Raw genomic sequence first — 20695 nt, 5'->3', positions numbered from 1 at the left:
AAGTCAACAAACATGCCAGGAAAAATCTGTTTCCAAGCTGACTGCTTTCTCAGAGCTACCCATAAGTGCCAGGGAGGATGGAAAGTGGGCTGCCAGGCTGCAGAGGTGCTGAAGGGAAGAGTTTGCCAGCAAAAGAGAATTGCAGAGTTTAAAGCATGGAGAGACCTTCAGTTTTCCCTGAGTTCTTACAAAAAAAGTCTAATTAATTTAATGAGAAAAGCAATATCCTAAACCACACACTCTAATAATCTTGTGTTTCCTCCTCTCCCAGCCATTTTTAGCATAATGATGGCGACTATGAGAATACTGTATTCTTATCCTGATGCTTTTTGCTTTAATGCTGGATTGAAATATGTATGTCATTTGTGAACAAAGACAATGCATGACCAAGATGTGCAAAGGCGGTGCACTCCTGTAGTCTCAAGGAGCTCTGCAGAAACTTCTTTTAATCTAGGAAAATGCTTTTACATAGTTAGCAAAACAGTCTTACTAGCAAGCTACTCTTCGAGGATCTCACATAACAACCAGGAGGTTTTTATATACACATACACAGACTGTATTCTGCCATAAGCTCTACATAAAAACCTTGTGACTTTTACCTGTCTCCCAGATTGATGGGAAAACCTTTGTAAGGAAGATGTACCTGAGCAATCAGCTTTCCCACCAGTGCCTGCCTGACCCAAATTTCTTCCTTCCTCACTGCAGCCTCTTCTCCTGGGTAGGAAAGCTGCTCAGAAATAGTTGCAAGTTTGTTCGCCTTTACACTACCACAAGTCATAATATGAAGACACACCATCATTTTACACTGAACCTTGGAGATCAGCTCCTGGATCTGGTTTAGCCTGCCCATGCATCAGCAGCTGTGCTGGCAGGTTCACCCAAACCATAGTGGCCTCCGTATTTCTGCACCTGCCCTATACACTGCTGCACCTCTTCTATACAATTCTGTACCTGCCCCATAGGCTGCTGTGACTTCTGAGGAAAGTTCACATGTGGCTATGTGATAATCTCAGCTAATGTGTGTTGATAGTGTAGATGTTTACTCTCAAAAAGTGACTTAAAGGGATGGGATGATTCTGCTGAATAGAGAGATCCCAGAAAACCAGAGGCAGATCCTTTAAATCAGAGGAGGCATTAACACATTGTAGAATTCCACAGTGATGGGGTAGGAGAGAAGTGAGAAAATTGTGTGTTTATAGGAAGAACCTTGCAAACAAAGATTTTGTATCAGTTATTTTGAGGAAAAAAAAAAGGTATGCAAAATACTCAAAGCACATCTGTAGGGTTTTTTTGAAGCCTTCTTTGACTTCTGTAAATTGCATTGCAAAATAGTCTCCACTGTGCAGCTAATAACTTGTCTTGAACAAAAATTTTTTGGTTAAGGGGAAATGTCAAAATCCTGCGAATTTATTGTGCATTTGAAATGAATCTGAAATCAGAAGACATTAAGTGCTGATATTAAAAAAAAATATGTACTGGACAAGTGGAAAACAAAATTCCAATTGCTTTGATTTCACTATCATTTGAAAAATGGCAAATGAATGGATATGTAAGGCTAGACCCTAGATGTTGAAGATAAAGGCAGCATTAATCCAATAAGATAGGATCAAAGAAACATTGGGGGAACCACTTGATATTCAGAGAATAAGAAATCCATAATTTTAGACGAAATCTGTCTATGATTTTAGTTTGCATTGCACGAAAGAGAAATGTCTTTCATAATCTCAGTCCTTAAAGCAAAGGTGTTGCTGAACTGATGTGAAGTAGTACACACTGGCAGTGATTTACCTGGACCATCACCAGCATTACAATCTTCATGTTTTCAGGTCTTGGAATAAAACCCTACTTCATATCTCTGCCAATACATGTCTCACATATTTTTGTCCTGTGCCTAACTGCGTCTGGCTGGTGCTATTAGCTTTGTTTATCAAGCACTTAAGTGTTCTACAAATGAAAAAAAACCCACAAACCAGTATAACAGCTGGTTATTTTTCTCACTAATAATATGTTAGATTGGTTATAGCAAAAATGAAATGTTTACTGAACGGAAGGAACTGCATACTGTAAATCATTAAACACTTACTTCTTTCACGAACCACTGGCAAAAGGCAGGGCCAATCCACTCTCTTGCATGAATCCCACAGTCTATCCACACAGCTTTCTTGTAGGGCCGTGATCTTTTACCTAACTTGACGTGTTAATATTCATAGAAATAACAATAGATCTCATGACATTAGTGAGACATAATAATGACAAAATAATACAACACTAGAAACACTAAGCCGTTTTGAATTTCCCTGTATGAAGGAACACAAATTTATTGTTTTCAAAGGTATGGCCAAGATAATGATATGCAGGTATGACAAGATAATGAAGCTGATCTACTAAAAAAAACTACAAGAAAAGTGGAATCTGTCAGTTCCTCATTATGAGGAATGATATCATTAAACATCACACGGAGCTGGGTAAAGAAAAATGATGCTAGAGGAATAGCTTGATGCAGAATCAAATCTTCAGAACTCTGCAATAGCAGATGAAAAGGAAGTACATTGAAAGTAATTTTTTTTTTGCGTCTTGCTGACACCCTGTAATTTGTGGTTCTAATAAAGTGAGTTGAGAGTGCACAGCCCTGAAATTTTGTCAGTAACTAAAGAGGAACCGTATGTGGCACATGCTGAGAAGGGCTCCGCAGTTCTCTGGGGTCCCTCTACAGTATAACTGCTTTCCATTTTGTCTATAAACACAAAAAAAATCCACTTCCCTTAAATCCAAATCCTGGCAATAGAACTTCTCCTGAAATCTATCTCCAGGCATATCCAATCCAAATAAACAGGACTTGGCTTTTAGTTTTCCAGCTTTTAATGTTTTTGTTTATTAAAGATGATATTCAGAGAGATACTTAGATCTTAGCAACTCGTGCTCAGGAAACACTGATAACCTGCATTTCCAGTGTTCATGCACTAACAAAAGTAACAAAGTGTTTGTCCCTGATTCCAGACTTTAGTCTGGTTAATGACTATTTCATCTTTACCTTCAGTACAAACAGTGGTCTCCCTTCATAGGATTCTCCAACAGAGAACATGTGAACTAGATCTGAATGAGTTTTATTCAGATGATCCATCCAATCCTGGATCTGAAAATACAGAAATAAAATTGTTGCTTCAATCTTCGCATTTCATGGGACGCAATTGTAACACATTTGTTAATCTCAGCTCTGAGTCCTCTGTATATTTTTGGATTTTCCTGTAGTTTTTCTTTTTGTTGTCATGCTTGAACTACCAGACTAATCACTCACTGAAATCTCTTATTCCATTGAACACGTACTTTAAAAAACAAAACTCAGAAGTTGTCCAAGACTGTTAAATGTAAAGATAAACCTTGAATATAAATATAAAAAAAATATATATATTTTCAAGAAGGTGCCTATTTTTGAAGAAGAAACACTTAAAACACTTTTGAAGATGAACAGGTAACCATAACTTGTAGAAAGAGTGCAATTTTAATCTTATTAAAAACAACGGTGTAGCAGATAAGAGGAATAATATGAATTTTCACGTACTTCTTCCAGAGAGTGATACACTTCGTAGTTATACGCAGAGAGGGACCTTCTATTCCTGTATGGCCTCTGTCCAGTTTGGTTTTCTATTGCTTTCTGTAGGTCTGATATGAGAATCCTAGGTGAAAAAAAAGATAGTGGTGTAATTGTAAAACTAGTAGAACACAGAGGATAAGCAGAACAATAATCATTGTTAGAGGAAATACAGCAGAATTTAAACTATCCTGACATTACTTCATCTGTTATATTTTGACAATAGAGTGCTTAAGGCTTACTTGAATATATGCTGCCAAATAAATACTCCAGCTGCTTTGACATGTAACACTGCCTTCAAAAAACACAAAGAGCTTGTTAAGCAAATAAAAAAGAATTATGTAAATAACATAGCCAATGTGAAGAAGAAATCTGTTTACGGAGCAGCATTTGCTCGTCTTATAACCCTGTTATACTACATAATTAAGAATCTTCAAAAATTGATTTCAAAACCATAAATAAAAATCTTTTTAGGCTTAGAAGAACATGTACATACTTCCTCTCAGCAGTTATTTTACTGGCATGGGACATTATGTATACCTACAGGCTGTAGAGGCAAAACAAAAATATGAAGAACTTGGTGGCATTATCTTTTTATCTGAAACACAACAAACAAAGAAAAAATCTTAAGTGTGGTTTGTTATTTGCATTATCTATTCTGTAACAGTTTTGTGCCAGATATTTTAAAATAACTCAGGAAAAATATGAAATGATACTAAGTGAAAATTAAATATGCTTGCATTAAAAGTGAGAGGTTCTTCACGTTAAGAGCAAAATGCGGAGAGAGTGGTGTAAGCTGAAAACTTTACTCCTTTATGACAAAACCTAATAGTGACACAACTATAAAAATATAATATAGAAAACAACTAAAAAGAACTATATTGAAGAAGCTGGAGCATCCATCCTTTCCATCACACAGTGGCAGGAGCTGGGAATATCGTCACTGACATCAGTAACACCACCACTGTAAAACTGAGAGTAAACCTTGTGCACCACCTTTTCCTAAAGCATGGCAATGTGTAATCACCATAGCACTAATTCATCATTCCTGTAAAACAATGGTCACATTCAACCTTTTAAAGTTTTATTAAGCATTAGCTGCAATGATTGGAAAAAGATGGAAAGAAACTGCATTCACTGTGATCCCAGCTCAACTGTGCAACAGATACCTCAAAGATATTAGGTCTACCCACATATAATATCGAAGTAAATGTTATTCCTATCTCCAAATGTATTAGTGAAGTAATTGTATAATTAGGAATTACATTGTTCTACATCAGCAACTTTCATTAAGCAAACTAAGGGTGTGTAGTCTTGACTTGCAAAGTGCTATAAACTCTAAGACCAGCAGTATAAAGCATTTAAGCCTGTAGTTAGATTAAACCAGTGGTTTTATTGAAGTCATTAGGACATCTAATATGTTAAAAAAATAATTGCCTGCTTTGCTGAATTCTGATTAGTCTAAGTACCTACCAGGATCAAGCTCTGTTTATTCACTTCTACAATAATAGATTTAATTTCACAATTCCAGATTGTTTATGCATCTGTACTCCAAATGAGATTTGATAATCTTTCTTTACTCTTAAATGACTGTGTACTTTGTGTGCTTATAATACAAAGGCTCTTAAATGCCTCAGGTCTGAATACAACCTAAGTGGCTTTGTTGCCAGAGAACTTATTAATAAAACTGAGGCAATTTGGTGCGGTAAGAGTTTATCTGATGCCTGGCTTGTTTTAATGACTGTCTTCTTGTCATAAAGTCAAACACTGGGACAGATACGCCTGTCTTACAGGCAAGGGCTGGCCACCTTGTTCATTATTAGACCCGCTTAATGCTTCCTGTCTTTAGATATTTTTCGTAATTTAGGTAAGCGTCACTCCCTCAGGCTGAAGCTTCACATGGCGTTTGCCTCAGATTTTCTGGTTCCAAAAGGGATGTAGCAACTTAACCCCTTTGCAAACAGTGTGTCAAAATATAAAATTAAAAAAAAAAGAAAACGTGAATCCTGCCAGCTCTTGCGGAGTCACAGATCTCAGGCCTTGTCAGAACAAGCACACGCTCATCTGAAGCTTTGCAGGGTTTTGCTTCTGATGGCTGGGACCCAGCAGGCAAGAAGTCCGAAACGTGCAGCAGGGAGGCGAAGAGGAGGGCAAAGTAGCTCTGGAGCTGACAAAATGCTGCCCTGTTTCCTTCTAGGTACACACGACTTGTGTGTCAAAAGGACGTTTTCCCTTGGAAAATGAATGTAGTGTTGTCCGTCTATTTGTAGCGCGCTGTTTCAGGCAAACTGCAGAGACCCTTCGCTCTCGCAGTTCTTGCCCTCGCATGCTCTGCCTTGCAACCTAAGCAAACGTCTTCAGCTACAGGGAGCATTTATAACACATATAAAGTGACCTTCTGTCATTCCATGAAAGGTGATTACTGTGAGCAGGAACAGCAGCAGACATGAGTACAACTGTCAGGGCATAGTAATTAGGGGGACTTTATTTTGTATAAGCACAGGAAAACAATTAGAGAAACCCCCATCTACTTTCTAAATGCAAAAAAACCTGAAGCAGTGTAGAGCTGACATGAAAGTTGCTCTGAAATTTGGCTACCAGGCCTGCTTAATTAAATTTCTAATGTTTGGTTTTGTATTTTTAGAATGACAAATTACAAAGAGACCATTGCTATTATAAAAATGGAATTCTGATAATAGTACATATAATATAAAATGTGCTTTGCGCCATTCTTTTCTCACTGAGAAATAAGTATAAATAGCTTCATATAGGGCTTTATTCAGCAAATGTTTGAGAATTCAAATAACTCCTCAGCTGATTACTCAGATGTGTCAGCATCTCACTGAAAAGGCTTTAATGACAAGGTCATTACTCTGTCTAGTATGATCATATCAATAAATATGAAGTATATTCCAAAAACTGTCTTGAATGCTTTTAAGAAATGCTATAAATGATATGTGATCCTGAGCATGTATTTGTTCTGTATGACTTGTGCTGGGTCACAACGGAGAGTTATAAAACAGAACTTGTACATTCCTGTATAATTCCCGCAGAAGGCTTGTCTCCGTGTGTGCAGCACACTTGTAAACAAACCCAGCTCCTGTTAAATACAGAGAGAGGCAAACCAGGCGGTAGAATTAGTAATTACCATCCCTCTCTTAACAGATGTGATTTCATATACATTGAAAACACTTCAGCTTGACTCCAAAGGAGGACATTTAATTAAAACTGCCTGCCTGTGGGAGATTTTCTGTTCTCCCATTAAAAAGGTTGTTTGCCTGGCAATGTCTCGCTGTCTGCCAGTCTAATTGCTATGATGTGGAACGTATTTTCAAGTGCACTTGGTGTGGTAGCCACAGCCCTGCCTTGGAGGCCCAGTCTCTGGAGCGAGGCACAGAAAGGGAAGCACAGTCTTACGTGTATGGGATGTTTGCTTGCTGGAGGTAGGGCAGCAGACTTCGGGACGCGTTCCGTGGTACACGCACGTCGGTGACCATACCTTCAACGATGTGGAAGGGGCTGCTGGGCTGCCACAGGTCCACCTGTAGTGCAGGAACCAACCTGTAATTCATATGCATTCAGTGTAGGTGGGGAAATCCAGGAGATGGCACGCTTCAGCCTATGTAGGCAAACACTCTAGGCATGGTACAGACGATAAAACTGCATTGTCTGGTCCAGCTCAACATCTACGCTAATGGAGCAGATTTTGAGGAATGATTGTGTCCAGCTTACCACACCTCTCATGGGAGACTTGCCAACGGGAAGAGAGCACAGTCTCAAGAATGCTTGGACAGTCTCAAACAGCTTGGAACAAAAGCTACCTCCACCTTCATGCACCTCCCCACACTACTATGCATCCCTGTGTATTAGCTCCAATGGAGTTCATGACTCTTTTTTATTTCAAAAGGTATTTTGAACACTAAAGAGAGGTAGAAAGCGTGGCATACACCAGTGTTGTTTGCAAAGTGTACTCAAGTTTTATTCTTAATAATAAAGAGATCAGAGCTCGGTAAGAGAAGGTCACCAATATTCTGAAGAAAGCTGTGATCTACCCAATAATTTTATATGAAATGAAAAAATAGCAGGATTAAGATGATAAAATGATTACAATCTTGTAAAAAACAACAGCTACTACATGATAGCACAATTATTAATGTGCTATCTCTATCTGAGCACACCTAAGGGATGCTTCTTGCCCACCGAAATACACTTGGAAATTTTAGCGCAGAATATGAATTTTTAAGAAAGCAAGAAATTTTGCAAACAAGGTTTTGGTGGCCAGTGTCCTGCACACTGTAGCAAAATGGTGGTGTACCTCTCAGCCACACCAACAACCGCTGCAGATACTGTTCACCAGAGGTGAGAACAGTTCTTCCTCACACAGTGTGAGGACAGTGGCAAGAACTCAAGTCAAAGAAACCTCTTCCCAGAGCTGCTGAATAGTCACAGGAGACTATGGAAAGGAGTCTCAGCAACAAGCTCTGTGTCAATGTGACAAATATACATGTCAAGATGCACAGGCCTTAAAAATATGTTTGTGAGATGAATACAAAGAGGTGAATTGGTGGGGACTACCATGTCCCCACATTTCTTAAAGAGAATTTTGAAAGAATTAATAATTGATAATCATCTTCTGAAGTTTATTTGAAACAGCTGTGCCAGGCCGCACCTATGAAAGTCATGGATACAGCTCATGAGCGTCCCTTGCCTTACTTGCTGTCCAGGTTTCTAAGAAGGCTTTTATAATCTGTATTTTAAAAGCTCCTGACTTCTTCTACGCCATACAAACTGTTTTGGAAATATCTAATGCATTTCACCTGGTCTTGCTATGAACCTCATTTGAGAGGCCCTGAGTAAGAACATTCTGATTACCAAGACGGCATCTGACACCGAACCTGATGCTACCTCTTCAAGCAGCAGTGACTTTAGTCCAGTTAATCCAATTAAATGCCTACTATGTTGGATGGAGAAAAACCAAAACGCAGGGGCAGCCTCTTCTGCTTCTGTCAAAACCACTCTTTGTTTCATGCAGCCAAAATATTGTCTGTGGCTCCATGTGAGGGTGGTGGGTTGGCGCAGCATCTTTTGAAGTCTAACACAAGGACTGGCAAAGTTCAGGAGGCTCGTGAGGCCGAGAGCAGCTATGACAGATGGTCAGCAGAAACCGAACTCATGAATTAAATGGTGCTAAATGCAGCTTATAAATAAAGATCCTCTCACTGCACTAACACCTTATGTTTGTTAGTTTATCTATCTTTCATATTTTGATTAATTACAGGCATCCACTGAAATTCCCCTCTAATTCAACACAGTTGATTTCACATATGGTCAATTAGAAATGTGTATTTGACTTTTTAAGATTTACCCCTAAAAGTACACATCACAGAGGGTATATTTGTTGCTCTTGGTTTAACAGCGTATCAATCAACTCAGCCTAAGACATCTTTATAAAAATAACAACAAATTGTTATACACTAATTAAGGGCAACAGAAGTGAAGTGTCTCCTAGCCAACTGCATTATCTAAGCAGGAAAAACTGGAAATAAAAGCTACAAAAATGAAAAAAATCACAACCGAGATATATCTGATAATTGTCTTCATTCTTGATAATAATTTATTTTGGTTGAATTTCTCCATCATTGTGGAGGGGATAAACCAACCAATATTCACACTACTGGCTACAGCATCACAGAGCTTTTTAATTTTGGAGGTATTGTAATTGTCACTCACAATACTGGTTCAAGGGAATATCAAAAGCAGAAGTAATCTTCTTTTAACTAATGAAATCAGCTGTATATTGCACACTGCTATCCTCTTCTGGCAAAAATGCAATATTTCACTGCTGGCATTGTCCTGGAAGTGAGACAAAAAAATCCCATTTTTAGAGTATGAATCACTGCTCTTCAATTCAGTTCCCTATTTGGGTAGTTTGGTTTCATTTGACTCCCGCTTCTTATCCTTTGCAATGTAAACAAAGCATTCGGTGCTCATCTGGGAGATGTTACCTGTGCTTTCCAAAGCACCACTTCAATTGCTGACTTGATTTTACTTTATAAAGCATATAAGAAGCAGCACATTTATCCAACAGACATCTTATTTATATTGCAGCTTTCAGCCTGTCCTTGGCGTGACACAGAGACAGCGCACGAAAACTGACAAACAGAAGATGGATTTCAGAGCAGGCATGTTTGGACTGAGCAAGTCCAGCTTTCCTTTACTCACTGTCAACTTTAGGAGACTTCATCATTGCATTTCTCATGGATACTGAGGGCTCTGTCGGAGTCATCACTCTTCTTTCAGCATCGTTCCTATGGCAAGCATGCCTTGGATTTCCACGCTGGGCTCCGCTGGATAGCGAGTGGTAGTGATAACAATTGTTCTCTTATTCTCCTTCCTATCTGTAATGGGATGTTGTTATCCTCACATATTACACATTAGGTATTCTATGGACGGTGTACCTGTCAGTGCCAAAAGACATTTATTTGCTGTGTGGGTGGTGGGATGTGCTAGGTGGGGGAAAACTATCTAGCTACCAAAACCAACAGATGCAGAAATCTTACAGAACATCCTGAGCACACAGCCAAATATTTGAACTTCAAAATGCACCTGCAATCTTGAGGCTAGAGGAAAGGAGATATGTTTTAGAGTATGTCTGCAAATGTAAATATTCTCATTTCCTTTGACTGGGCCTTGCAGAACTGTCTCCTTTTGATGTCCTTTCCTACCTGTCAGGCGCAGGTTACCTTTAGAGTGGCTTGGGATGATTTAAATCTCTGGAGAATAAGCAGAGCCCAGGCAGGATATTCAGCAGGCTCAGACTTGGGACCTGAACACCAATTACTTGGCACTGGCTACTGCACTCAGGTGGGACTCCAGGTACCTGCTCTTGGGGACAGTGGTGGCTCTGGAGTTGCCTAGAGAATGCTCTTTCCCAGAATCTCACTGGAAACATGAACATCCAGACCCACTTTCTATGAGAATAAATGGTATAGAGACACCTCCCTTTTCCCAGAGGATATAAACACATTATCACTTTATTTAACAAGGCAAATATAAGAGATAATTGATCGTGACTCCACAGTAAATATGCTTTTTTAATCACACATTCCTTTTTCAACCCCACTCGTCCTATAAAAGTCTCTGGGATTCCACTTGTGCTTAGGAAAGCCAACACTCTTTGTTTTCTTGTAGGCAGTTTCTTTTTAAACTGAGGTGTTAAAGTCAGCTGAAGAGTACAAATGTATCAGCTCTTACCTGGACACCTTCCAAACTACACCAACCCTGAACTCATCAGTCATGTCTGTGGATTTTGGTCAGCGTGGTGATGAAAAGTAAACACAAGGCAAGGGGACAATTAATTTTAAAAGATTTGGGTGCTGAGCTAAGATAATTCAGAATTTCTTCCGAAATTAAAAATGATACAAGTAATTTTCCAAAAAGACAAACATTTCCTTGGTGTAATCCCACATATCACAAATGGTGTACACAAAGCTCTGTTGCCCTGCCAAGACAGAAACCAGAGCAGGGAGTTTTTTTCTTCACTAGTTCCAGGTTTTCCTCCAGCTTGTTTTGTGCCTGTGGAAAGGGAGACCAAGAGGACACAAGTCTCCTTGCTTTTCCCCAGGAATAGACAGACTCATGGCTACATAAATCCCACACTCCTTTCTTCAAGTCACTGAAAGAAATCCTCAGCTTCTTCAGACCATAAGGCTTAGCCCAGCTCACGCTTTGTAATTAAAAGCCATTTGCTCAGCAGTAGCCTCCAGTTGTTCCTCACTACCCTTTCATAAATGGGTGTTTAATTTCCTCTTCCATTTAGCCTGAAAGGAAGATGCTTAGCACTCTCATCAAGTCTGCGATCGTGTATCAATCAAAAGACATGACTCGTGCTTGTCACTGAAAACAGCTAGAATAATTCTGCCATACTTTACACTTAGTATCTGGACAAAATTGCTTCTATGATTTATCTGTGTTATACTCCATGAAGACAGCAATTTTGATATGCTTTATTTACCTTGCAATTCATGTTTTTATACTTAGTGAGTTGTACACAGCAATACATGTGCCAAAACTGGCCTTGCCATTCACATCACTACAAAAAGACTTCTTTGAGAAATGTTGTCAGCTGTAAAGTTCCACCTATAATTATTTTATGATGCCATCAGTTGAATTGGCTTGGCATTTTTGAGCCTCTTGTAAAAGGGAATGTACAGTCAGTAATGCATGCTATGGTGCTCTTTGCTCATGGGCTCCAGAAGCATGTCATGAGCTCTCTCAGGTTGTATAGGTTTTCCATTTACATTCACATGTGTGTGTATAAACATGTGAACAAACTAAGCAGTGCTGAAACTCATTAGATATGTTTTCAATTAGAAATCTGATAGGAGAACACAAGGAATAGATGCGGAAACCACTCTAGTCTCAATAACGTTGTCAGCGGTCTGACTGTCAAGGGCTTCATCACATAAAACGCGAGAAACATAGTTACATATATGTATATACACAAACAGCCCTCACATGTACACGTATAAGGTGCAACAAGATGACATTTTAGGCTTCTTTTGGTACATTCACAAAGAAATGAATGAAGACAGACTCCTGTTGGCACTGACACTGGTGGATGATTATAGCTGTTCACCTCTAATGTCCTCACCCTTGCAAATATTTTCAGGATTAGGACTGATTTCATCCTCACTTTCTCCTGTCAATGAAGGAACTTAATTGACAGTCTTGACTGCAAATTAAATGTGGGACTCCCTGTGCATTCTAAAACAACTAACAGGGTAGCCCTAGTTGCTGGTGCAAAGTAATTTAAGTTTCTGATTGAGCACACTAGACATTTTATTGGCTCTAACTTTTCAGTATTTATTTGCTTTTCAGTGAGAATGGTAAGAATAATTGTGCCAATAAATTGGGATTGATTCATGGGATTGCAGTAGCCATAACACTGGCAGGAACAGAATGCGAACAATGCACAGCTTGAAGTTTTGAGTTTTGCGGGTCTTTGTGGAACTGTAACACAGTAATGGTCTTGCCACTCTACTTCCACTAGTATAATTTTACACTGCAGAAAAGAACTCATAGGCTATTCCTCAAGAGAGTCACTGAGGAAAAACTCATACACAATTATACGGTAATTGAATATCCGTTCTTACAAGTACAGATGCCACTGGGCTAAGTATATGTGAAAGATGTGAAACAGTCTTTAACAGACTCATTAAAAAAACTCAACCAAAACCCTATTTTGTTTCTTATTAAACTAAATACGTCTTGGTTCATTTTGTAGTTGTTGCTGCACTGCATGAGAAATGGGATAATAAGCCCTGGGTCTGATCCTGCTCTCACTGAAGCAATAGGGCTGTGCTGATGGCTTTGCTGAGCCTGGATCCAGGCTCGCTCACCAGAAAGAGAGGAAGCAGATTCCTTCCATCTCAGAAAGTCCAGGCTTTCGGTGTCTCATGGGAGTGATACACTCATTACCTGGGCTCTCCTGTTTCATCTTGCACCTTCCTACTAACATTTTCCTGGAACAATATTTTTCTTCTGAGCCTGACAAGAGATTTACAGACATGTATTCTGATAGATTGATGAATAACCTCTGTTGTCACCTGAAGTTCCCTCTGCATCTGAAATACTGTATGCACATCTGACTGGAACCCTAACTATGAGTTAGGGTGAAATCTGGACTGATGACTAAAGCATCTGGCTATTTAGATATATTTGCTGTGTGTGCAAAGTAAAATGTACACAGCCCTGGACACTGAACTAATTCTTTCCTTCTGCAAAGCAGGAATGGCTCCATTTGGGCTGATAGGCTTTTTTTACTGCTTTTTCAGATGGGCTTTTGTTCTCTGAAGCCCTTTTCAGCATTTGTAAACTATCAGATTTATAGCCAAGTGATCCTTTTCCCCATGAGATATTTTTCTGATTCCCTGAACTGCAATGACAGGATCAATTCAGGGATTACAACGGATAAGCAGCTGCTGTAGAGGCTAGAAAACACACAAAAGGCAACTGGCATTGTGGCTTCAAGGCCTCCAAGTCTGGCTTCTCCCAAAGTTAAAGAAGTGCCTGGCTGTGCCCAGGAATTTCTTTTAAAAAAAGCTACTGAAGAATGAGTGATCTAACTCCATTATGCCAGGAATGCTCACAGAGCAGTAGCTTCTTTGCTGCCTATACAAACAGCCTGATACCAGTCAGCCGTGTATGATAAAAGGGCTTGTAGACCACCGATGGAGTAGAAATTATCAGTCAAGGCTCAAATCAAGTAGTGCTTCAAAACTAACGCTTACAAAAGAAAATTCCAGGGCAGATAAACAGCATCTGCTGGGTATGAGGGCCTGAGCAAATCCTGGTTTCTTTGCAAAGCACTTGGGAATGTGACATTTGTTTGTGTCAGTCGGGTCCAACAGAATAAAAAACTTGAAAAGACTCATAAATCAACAACAGGCTCCTCAAATTGTCTCCTGAACAAGAGCGAGCAGGAGACAATAAAAAATCATTGGAGAGGCGTATGAGGCAGAAGGACAATGGATGGACAAGAGAAGTGCTGGGGTACAGAGAGTGGGCAGCTCTGTAATATTTGGGTCACTGTGGTGCTATCCTTCTAAATAATTCTCTTTTGTGTATTGACTACTGTAACCATTTGCAAATTATTAGTGTGAAAACAGTTACCCTGCAAAAAGGTATTTCTGGTCTTAAACACTAGGTCAGGAATATAGATTTGTACTGTATCTATAAAAAGAGATAGTATATTTAAAAGCAAAAGGCTGCAGCAGAACATTTGAGACTTAGGATCGGGGCCTGCAGTTGTGTTAGAGCAGCAGCCAATCCAGAAACTGTGACAGTGATTTACAGCTAGAAAAACAAAGAACTCCACAAGTCTGCACTTCAACTGCTGAAGAGTTTGCTGCATTTTAGTCTATCACAACCATATGAAAATGTTCCTTAGCATTGCCATGCAACATATTTGTCATCTTACATGAAAGCTGGAGGAAGAGCTCCATCATCATTTACCCCTGTCACACTCACCATCATATCTGCTTCAGTTGTCTTTGGCACAGGAACTGTGCGAAAGGTGTTCAAGGGTCTGGGGCAGCTGGTGGGAAGCAGAGTTACCAGGCTCTTATTGTTCTTCTCCAGAAAAACTGCAAGCAATGTGATGTAGGAACATGCTGGAGACAAGAGATCCATATGACTGTATACATATTGATGGCACCTCCCAGCTGCCACTGCCTTTGTCACTTAGTGAAAACCAGAAACTCGCATCTCCTACCTCAGAAGAGAACACGACTCTCTGTTCCCCACCTGCCTCATTTCTTACGACATCAGACACATATTGCTCTGAGAAGGAGGTGCAGACATGGCACCGCATGAGCCTAAGAGCTTTCTAAGAACTCGCTCTGGAAAGATGGTGGTACTGTGGCCCTAGAGTGGGGGCTGGTGGGGGAGGAACGCAGGGGACACTGCTTTGCCTGGCAGGGACAAGAGTGGTCAGAGGCAGTGGCTCTGCAGGCTGCGATGGTGGTCGATCAACTTTCTTCTTGCTTGGTTACTGTGCAGGAGTTTATTGGTTGAATACATGCAAGTTTAAGCAACTTTACAGAACTTACAGCAGACAAATTGTCATCTGTAAGGCTATTTTTACTGGCGGTGCAGGTCTACATGCTATGTTCACCCCATCAGGAAAAAAGCAATGTTTTGTCACCTGCGAGTTAACTGAACCAGTCAATGAAGGAATCAATTTATAATAATGATTAATAACAAAGAACTGTGGGCAATGGAGCTACAGACCAAAACTAATTTGTGGAAATTACTCAGCAAGTGATTATGACTAATGTGATTTGCCTTTGGGCAATTCATGAACCAAAAGTTAAATGTGTGGAATGAAACATTCATTATCCATTATTCCCTCAGTATAGGCAATGGCATTTGTATTGAAGCAGAGCCTATACATTTCATGCATGTTTCAGGGGTTTATTACACTAAGCATTATATGGGCTTTTTTTTTTTTTTCTTAAAAAAAAGAGGAGCAAATAACCCTCCTAAGGAGCTCCAGATGCTAAGTTTAAAATAGTCCAAAGGGACTACATCTTCTGTAAATGTGTATGAGTTAGCCTTACAGCTCAGGTATTGGTACCAGAGCAGACCTGTTTGAGAGCAAAAGGTTTCCATGTGGACTAAAGCCCCTAGGTATTCATCCAGCTTCTGTGAGTTTTGCACTTACTCCGTGGCAAGGCTGCCACTGCTGCCCATGGTAATCACTGGGGGCATATGCTAAGATACTTCACATACATCAAGCCATACAGTCAGTTCCAAGATGATCCTTCAAGAAAGGACTCCTTTTGTGTCTCATCCCCTTCCCAAAAGGGACGGACCTTGCAACCTGCTGATCTCTATGGCACTGACTTCAGCACAGCAGAAGATAAAGCTCTCCCCACTTCTTTCCCCGTTACCCTGGTGCTTCTTTCTTTTCGCCAAATCAGGTGAGGCAAACAACAGCTCACTTAATTCCAGAAGGATGTAACAGATTGGTACCTTCCCACCACTTTCCTACATGGGGCATTTAAAAATTGTAATCTGACATGCGTTTTCCTTAAGCAAATCTGTCAGCAGTGGGATCACTTTATATTATTCCCATGAAATATAATGCCCCTAAATGTCAAGCAGGCCACAGAAATAAAGCACCTACACTAGACTGTAAATGACGAAGTCTACTCAGGAAAAATCAGTGATGAGGGCAGTCATTAAGAAATAGGTATATAAAACAAAATGAGTGAAAAGATACATTGCCACTCTTTCTAGTGCTTGTTTATTTTCTTCCTGATTGTTTTCCCTTTGTCCAAATCAGTGGAAGATAAGAAGAGGTATCTTTGCATTTGCGTTATTCTCTGTTTGACACTGAAATACACTGCTTTGTATTATATTCGGACAACCAGAATAATTTTCTCAGACCTCTCTGTGATAAAGGCCCTCAGAAGGATATGCTCATTTAAACTGGAGAGAGATGAGTTTTCCTTTTAATACTCTGGATTATGAAAGATATGCCAGAGGCAAAGGCTAACTACCTCTGCATTACGAGATTAGATCTTGAAGGCAGAAGGAAGTGGCTGGAAAAACACAGAACACCAAGAGTTTATAGTAAAGCTCCCTGCACCAGACACAGTGAAGAGGGAACCTGGGGAAGGCAGAATTGTCTCCTCTTTCTCTTGCCAGAATAGATGGTCTGTGGTAGGCGAGGAAATCCTGCAACAAGAATATGATCCATTTGTGTTTGCACTCTCCTGGGAATTTATTCAAAACATTGAACATGGATCACGCTGGGGGCAAACTGTGCTCCCCAAACTTGACTTTTGCACTCCAGTTTCTGTGATCCTTCAGGTTGACTAATGGGGGATTAATCCTGACATCACTATGGAGCATAAGGTTTGGTACCTTTGAAATATAACTCATCTATAATAGACCAACTTGCCAGGGTAGAGAAACATATGTCTGAATTTACACCCAAGTGCACACATCCCTCTCACTCTGAGAACAAAAAGTGATGTAACTTTTATTTTCACTGGCTTTTCTTGTTCTTCTAAACCTGACAATGCTGGAGAATACTACCAGGCCATGTCATAACTCAGGTTCAGTGGAACTCCTGAAATGGCTGTAAATAAAACATTAACATTCTTCAATAGACCAACTACTTGAAGTTAATCCAAAAATACTTCATTGGAAAAAAACAAACAAACAGTGCTATTTGATGGTTATGTAGATACAAAACTGTTGTGTCTTCAAAGGATCCTGATTCTGGCTTTATTTTTCCCTTCAGGAACAGAACATGTGAGCAATATAACAGGTTGGTATTAATTTACTGCTCAAACCAAAATGGATTCAAAGGAGATGTGTCTTAAACCAGTTCTGGGTTTTCTGTCTCTAAAATGTAAAAAGCCAAAGCCCATTACTTGTAATTATAGCAATTTGTATATCCCCGTTGACCCCGCTGTTCATATCTCTGTTGTTCGTCAGGCATACTGTGTTCAGACAGCAGCAGGACTATAGCTGGGCTTTGTTCACAGCATTTTTTTCCATTATTGGTGGGGGTTTTTTTGGAGTACTGTCTTCAGTTTTCTCCCAAGCACATTATCAGCATTGTGCTTAGAGACTCATATTTAAAAATTTTAATCTAAGTCCAGTGTCGGCTTTGTTTCCAACTCTGGAAGTCTGAGCTCAGGGGAAGGACAGGAGAGACTGACACAGAGACTGAAAACGTTGCACAACTGTAAATACATGGTTCTTCAGAGGGGTTGGTGACTTGCAGCTGCTACTGCCTGTGGTTGGTATTGTGAGTACCTGGCACTTCTGAGAAGTGCCGCTGTCAATCCACTTTGTCATGAGTGAATAACCTGAGATTTATTTGGGGGGGTGGGAGGGGGCAAGAGCGGGGGGAAGACAATGAGAAATTAATGTTAAACATACCCATTACTTGTTAGCTCCCCAGGTGTCTCTTTCTGTCTGACCCCATGTAGATGGGCAGTGAAGCAGCTGCACATGGAAGAGCCCCAAGACCTGAAACGCAGCCAAATGACCTGAAACGCAGCCAAATCCAGCCTGTTTTCATGAAACTGGGTGTCAATACTCCCTCTTTTTTTTAGCCTTTCCTTCAATCTTCTCTGCTTACTACCTCATCAAAATCAATCACTTTCTAATTAACTACTCAGATTCCGATGTAGTTTGCCAAAATTTTATTATCCTACTCTCAGAGCTACAGCATGCAATTATTTATTTAAGTTTCTGCTGCTCCCACTTTGATGGAATTGGGTGAAGGAATCTCTTTCTGGGAGCCTAAGGGAGCTCTGTAATGAGAAACAGTTGCAGGAAGGTGAGTAACCCTTTTGCTTTGCAGGGCTTGCAATATGAGGAGAAAGGAAAAAACACATGTGCTCTCTCTTTATGTTCCTGCATCCAGGGGGAAGAAATTAATGCAAAAACCAGCTTCCACAGGTATTTCTTGGGTTTATGGTAAGATTTTTTTCCTAATTAGGAGTAAAACAATTATCCTTTTCGGTGTATTACAGTAACATTCACAGTTGAGGCTCAGCCCCTTAGTAAGCACTGCAGAAACAAATATATGACAATATTCTTTAGGAGAGCTGGGCATTACAGTAGAAAATGCTATAATACATAGCACTGAGACACAGCCTCTGCTGAACATTGAAATTCCTCATGCAACATGTACATAGGTTGGATGTCTTGAGAACGGGATTTACAACAGGTAGGATCTTGAGTGGAGAACTAACTGAACACATCGTTAAGAGGTGATGAAGAGAGCCTCAGCTTTCCTACTTAAAGCTAGGAAGGCACCAACGTCTTGACTGCTGGAGTATTTGCAGCGGTGAGCCTTCTCCTGGGCTGAGGAACCTAAGGTAGCTCTGTCCACTTTCTTAAAAAATGGTAGCAAAAAAGCTTGATCATAACTAAAAGATGGAATGCTTTTTGGGAGGGTGTAAGAGCTCTTCTAAGATCTTCATTTTGTTTGATCTGGTATGGGGACTGAAGTTTTACTTACTTGCATCCAGATGTTAACTATTGGATAAGAAAATTAGACGCACCTTCATTATTTGCATCAGTGAGACCAAAATAATTTACATGAGGTTTCAACATGGAAGACAGAGGAACACACAGACTGCTCAAGAGTTTGCTGGACCTGAGGGCAGTGAGCAGCCCAGAGGTTTTGCATATGCTCCCAACACTGTGGTACCACTGGTGTTCTGCTGTGACCCAAAACTGAGTCATAACACGGGACTGCCAAAGTTACCACCATGTTCCTTTGTGTATGTCCATACAGCTCTTTCCAGCGACACACAAACGAAGGCTTGGGCCAAACAACTTCAGCTTCTGTTCCTGCTGCCTGCAAGGCTGCCCATCAAACTCCACAAGTACAGGGAGAAGTCAACCATTGCCCGCCAGGCTGAAGTGGAGTATGAGCTAACACAGGTGAAGAAGCACAGCCTGGGACTCGCGTTCAGCTCCTGGAACGAACTCAACATGGTGATGAAGTTGGTACCTCCCTGGTTCTGCTTTGGTTAGGCCATGTTTTGGAGACTACTAATGACATCTGTCCCCATCCCAGGGACTGAGGTCAGCACATGTGTGTAGTGCAGTCCTTCCCATGCCAGAGGCCTGGCTTATGGGTGCTCCCCATTCTCCTCTGAGGTCATGGGACACCCTGCTGAGGAAAGACTGTCCCTGCTGGCAAAGCAGCATGCTGCAGAGGGCTGTGCTGCTACAGTGGCACCACTGCTTTTCCCTTATATCTGCAGGAAAAGGCCATTTGTCTTGCTATTGAGTCTTGCAGACGCTCTCTCAACTGCCTCTGTTATTTTGACAGGGAGATTCTCAAGCTGAAGCCACCTCCTTTATCTGATTCCTGTGTGTGTCCACATCTTAAATTAACTCAGCCTTTTAAATAAAACCATTGGCTAGATAATGAAGCATGCAACTATGTATGCTAGCAAGAAATAGAAGAGCAAAAAAAGCAAATTGCAAGTATGGCACCTATATTATTTTAAGGCAATAAGTGTTTCTTGTTAAAATTGTCAGGCATAATGAAAATAAATCCTGCACTATTTTATTGGGAAATTAGGAATTTAATAGGCAAAGGTTGCTTTCCAGAGTATAAAATAGCTTAAAGTGCCAAATGAAAGGCATGTCAGTTAACCCACTACAGTCTTCAACACAGATCAGAAAAAGAAGATTAAAATAATCAAACTCACCTTAAGCCTGTTAAATGCAGCCCTCAGGATTTGTGTTTCCCTCTCACTCTCAGGAACAATTCGTATGACTTTATCACTGCCAATAACAGAACATTGAATTGACACTTTAAGGCTCTTTGCAGCAGCAAAATGCAACAATAAACAACGTTCAGATAGCTACTGTACTCGTGCTCTTTTCAGCATCTGCAGAATGTTGGGCAAACCAGAGCTCTGCTTTTAAACCTGCTCCCTGGAATACACACTTTCATAGAAATGATTTGCCCTTTCCAGATTAGGGTGTCACCTTACCCTCCATTTCTATGTAAATGCTGTTGTTCATTCCTTCTAATTTAAGCCGTTCAAGCTG

At 40.3% G+C, this 20695-nt stretch overlaps 1 protein-coding gene across 1 annotated transcript in view; it reads right to left on the bottom strand.

Annotated features, from left to right (window-relative positions):
• Window positions 1-20695, bottom strand: part of CPA6 (carboxypeptidase A6) — a gene marked incomplete at its 5' end in the record, with an annotated part of 82098 nt that overhangs the window by 24183 nt on the left and 37220 nt on the right. The window contains 5 exons of the mRNA XM_082045162.1: window positions 2084-2188; window positions 3032-3133; window positions 3560-3674; window positions 7007-7131; window positions 20350-20425. Of these exons, the coding sequence (XP_081901288.1) occupies window positions 2084-2188; window positions 3032-3133; window positions 3560-3674; window positions 7007-7131; window positions 20350-20425 (523 nt within the window). The remainder of the gene's footprint in view (window positions 1-2083; window positions 2189-3031; window positions 3134-3559; window positions 3675-7006; window positions 7132-20349; window positions 20426-20695) is intronic.

The sequence above is a fragment of the Streptopelia decaocto genome (assembly GCF_964273445.1).
Source record: "Streptopelia decaocto genome assembly, chromosome: 2".
Lineage (NCBI taxonomy): Eukaryota > Metazoa > Chordata > Aves > Columbiformes > Columbidae > Streptopelia > Streptopelia decaocto.
The sequence above is the reverse complement of the archived record's forward strand: the minus strand, read 5'-3'. Positions and strand labels throughout refer to the sequence as shown.